General features: G+C 54.7%; 1 protein-coding gene across 1 annotated transcript in view; it reads right to left on the reverse strand.

The window, feature by feature from the left end:
* Nucleotides 1-2,107: 2,107 nt before the first annotated feature.
* Nucleotides 2,108-3,926, reverse strand: part of LOC106723201 (SCAN domain-containing protein 1-like) — a gene marked incomplete at its 3' end in the record, with an annotated part of 3,765 nt that continues 1,946 nt past the window's right edge. The window contains 4 exon segments of the mRNA XM_025194802.1: nucleotides 2,108-2,303; nucleotides 2,404-2,600; nucleotides 2,603-2,965; nucleotides 2,968-3,036. Coding sequence (XP_025050587.1) covers nucleotides 2,108-2,303; nucleotides 2,404-2,600; nucleotides 2,603-2,965; nucleotides 2,968-3,036 — 825 coding nt within the window.

The following is a 3,926-nucleotide window of genomic DNA, read 5'->3' on the forward strand; positions in this document are numbered from 1 at the left end:
CATTGGCAGCTTCTATTGGACTGGGCTGCTGAGGTCAGGGAGGTTTTAAAAAGGCCTGGGCCAGGAAGAAGGGGAGCCTTTAGCCATGTGGTCATCCAGGTGAATCTGATCCTGGCTCTCTCCTCATCACCGCATGCTCCAAGAGTGCCCTGCCTCCAGAGGAAACAACAAGCACCTCTGGACGATGCGAGTGAGTAACCTACTAGAGATCCGATCAGATATTTAGCTTCAGTAACTCAGATGCGTGTTTAAACGGCTACCTCAGCCACCCTGGTTTGCTCTATGGGATTCCTTTGATATTCCTGTAATATTTCTATGATATTGCTCTACCTTTTACCCTGTTTCTGTGGTGGGAGAAACCTCCCTAAGGTTCGTTGTCTAGCTGTAATTTGATTGACAGACAACGCGGGTAAAGAAAGACAGCTGTTTATTTGCTCGAGCAAAGACCATAAAGCCAGCAAAAGGCAAAATGGCCCCCCCTAAGGGTGAGGTGATCTTTTATATTTATTATAACAAGGCAAGACTTCATGGTTAACAAAAAAAGCAATATTTGGGTGGTGCTTTTTAAATCTTTGTAACAGCATATTTCTATTAAGCTGAACTAGCACTTTTTTAAAAGCTAAAAGTTAAGTAATAGTAACATTATAATATGTTAGCAAACCTTATACAGTAGTAGATATTTCTCAAGGACACAACCAGTGCACCCAGAACAATGGTTTCTCTGTTTTATCTTACTTCTTGCTGTAGCTGATTTTTCAGCACACAGACACAGATCCACTTTTTAACTCAGAAAATGCTTAATATCGTTAAAATGATTACTTGATACAAGCAAAGGCTTAGCTATCAATCTGCCTTGTGGTCAGCTGCATTGCTAGGCCACAGGTCATGCCTTGTATTTAGCTGTAAAGCTAATACTTTTTAATAATCTAAATTATTGTAAACCTAACAGTATGCTTATCAGAAAACTATTTTATTTTAGGGTAATAACAAACCTGCGCACTACAGTGTTAAGCCACGTTAACCTTGTATATTAAAAAGACTAGTAAGGACCTGGCTCTGGGTTGGGCAGGGGCTCATCATGGAGGACATGAGGCACCTCATCATTGGGCCCTGGGGTTTCCCGCTCTCCTGCCTCCTCCAGAGGCCTGTCTTCATAGTTTCATAGTTTCAGGGTCGGAAGGGACCTAATAGATCTTCTAGCCCGACCCCCCGCCAGGGCGGGAGAACAACCCAAAAAACACAATCTTCTTAAAGATCCCCAGGGTAGGGGCCAGCACCACCTCCCTTGGAAGTTGGTTCCAGCTCCTAGCCGCCCTGACTGTGAAGTAGTTTTTTCGGATGTCCAATCTGTACCTCCTCTCCATCAACTTGTGCCCATTACTCCTTGTTATGCCAGCGGGGGCTAGGGGAAACAGCGTCTCCCCCAAACCCTTCTGGTTCCCCCTAGTGAGTTTATAGACGGTCACCAGGTCCCCCCTCAGCCTTCTCTTGTGGAGGCTGAATAGGTTCAAGTCCCGCAGTCTCTCACTGTAGGGTCTGCCCTGTTGTCCCCGGATCATGCGGGTGGCCCTCCTCTGGACCCTCTCCATGTTGTCCACATCCCTCCTGAAATGGGGCGCACAGAACTGGACACAATACTCCAGCTGCGGCCTGACCAGCGTCGCATAGAGGGGGAGGATCACCTCCCTGGCTCTACTCGAGATGCACCTGTGGATGCACGACAAGGTCCGGTTAGCCCTGCCAACCATGACCTCGCATTGTCGGCCCATGTTCATCTTGGAGTCAATAATGACACCAAGATCCCTTTCCGCCTCCGTGCTCTCAAGTAGGGAGCTCCCCATCTTATAAGTGTGCTGCTGGTTCCTTCTACCCAAGTGCAGCACCCTGCACTTGTCCGTATTGAAACGCATCCTGTTCCTGTCTGCCCACCCCTGTAACCTATCCAGATCCTTCTGCAATCTCTCTCTCCCTGCTAGCGTGCTCACCTCCCCCCAAATTTTGGTGTCATCAGCGAATTTAAACAGGTTGCTCTCCACCCCAACATCAAGATCGCTGATGAAGAAATTGAACAGCGCAGGGCCCAGGACCGAGCCCTGAGGGACTCCACTACCCACCTCCCCCCAAGTCGAATATGATCCATCCACCACCACCCTCTGAGTGCGACCCTTCAGCCAATCTGCAATCCATCTGTCCTCAACATGGGCCTTTGGCTGCTGCACCCAGGAATCACCAGGCTCTGCCAGGGCCCCAGTGGGCTGCATCTTGTCTGAAGACACCTCCTCGACCTTCATATGCACTGTGACCTGGGGACAAGATAAATGTGTCAATGGGGAGCCAGGATCTGGGGGGGGAACATCCCCCAGACACTTGGAAGTAGAGATGGCAGTAAACAAATACTCTCACCTGGAGCTTGTCATCCACTGCCTGCCCCAGCTGAAACCCCTCGGCCAGGGCCACGGCCTCGGCGCAGGTCTCCACGTGGCACCCGCACACCCAGCTCCGCATCTCCTGGGGCAAGATGGCCAGGAACTGCTCCAGCACCACCAGCTCCAGCATCTGCTCCTTGCTGCGGCCCTGGGGCTCCAGCCAGTGCCGGCACACTCCCGCAGGTGGCTGCAAATCTTCCCTGGGCCCTCGGCTTCCCGGTAGCGCAGGCCACGGAAGAGCTGGCGCCAGGACTCTGGGGTGGGGAGCTCATCCCACGGTACCAGCTGTGGAGTCACGGACAGCAGCACAGCCTCACAAGGGGGCTGTATGGCCTGCACCGCGTCCTGCCCCCAAATCTCTTGCTGCTGGACTGGCTCCAGTCTAGACAACACAAGGGACTTCTGCACCCTCAGCCCCTGCTTGCAGACCTCCTGGGTCCTGCTCCTGCTCCTCCAGCTCCCACTGTGAAGGGAAGGCCCACAGCTATCACGGGCTCCAGCACAGCAGCCACGTCTCCCCAGGAGGGATCTCACTGGCCGGGGCCTGGGCTCTCGCTCTCCGTACACTCATGCACGGCACCTATCAGCAGTATCCAGTCCCCAGGAACACCTGTGGGAAAGGAGACAGTGAAAATCTGACCATGGATCCAAGACCCGGGACAGTAACCCTGCCCCAGCCCGAGGTCTTCCTGGCCCTGTTGCTCCTGACCACCCCACTCAGACCAGTGTCAGAGCCGTCCTTCCTGCCCCTCCGGCCCCAGCGCAGGATGCTGGGCGGGCCGGAGAATGGCGCAGCCGCAGCTCTCCACCCCTTCCCCAGCCCATTGCCTGCTCCCTCCTGCCCCAGCCCTGCAGATAGGGTGACCCCCGCTCCCTGATTGGGTGGGACAGTGCCCCAAATAGGAACCTCAAATCCCTGTCCTGGGCTACATGACCCCGGGACAGCATTTGTCCCAAATTCATAGTGTCTAGATGGATGGGCAACCAGGCTTTCCCTTTGCCAGCAGGCAGAGTTCAGGCATGCAAGGGGCTGGTGGGACCCGGATGCAGCAGGCACCAGGGCGCACACACGCCTGCACACAAGCACTTGGTGGTGAATATAGCCAGAGAGGCTGGAGAGCAGCTCTCTGGAGGTAAGTGTATGGGAGTGCGGGCATTAGAGGTATTGGTGGGGCCGGACTGGGGTGGATGGAGGCCCCCCAGGGTGAGGGAAGGAGTGGGGCGGGGGTAATGGAGCGCTGGGCAGGTCTTTCAGGGGGGGGGGCCATGTGCCAGCCCAGATCTCTGTTGGTGGTGAATATAGCCAGAGAGGCTGGAGAGCAGCTCTCTGGAGGTAAGTGTATGGGAGTGCGGGCATTAGAGGTATTGGTGGGGCCGGACTGGGGTGGATGGAGGCCCCCCAGGGTGAGGGAAGGAGTGGGGCGGGGGTAATGGAGCGCTGGGCAGGTCTTTCAGGGGGGGGGGCCATGTGCCAGCCCAGATCTCTGCGCAGTGTGTGTG

The sequence above is a fragment of the Alligator sinensis genome, unplaced genomic scaffold (assembly GCF_000455745.1).
Source record: "Alligator sinensis unplaced genomic scaffold, ASM45574v1 scaffold732_1, whole genome shotgun sequence".
NCBI classification, from domain to species: Eukaryota; Metazoa; Chordata; order Crocodylia; family Alligatoridae; genus Alligator; species Alligator sinensis.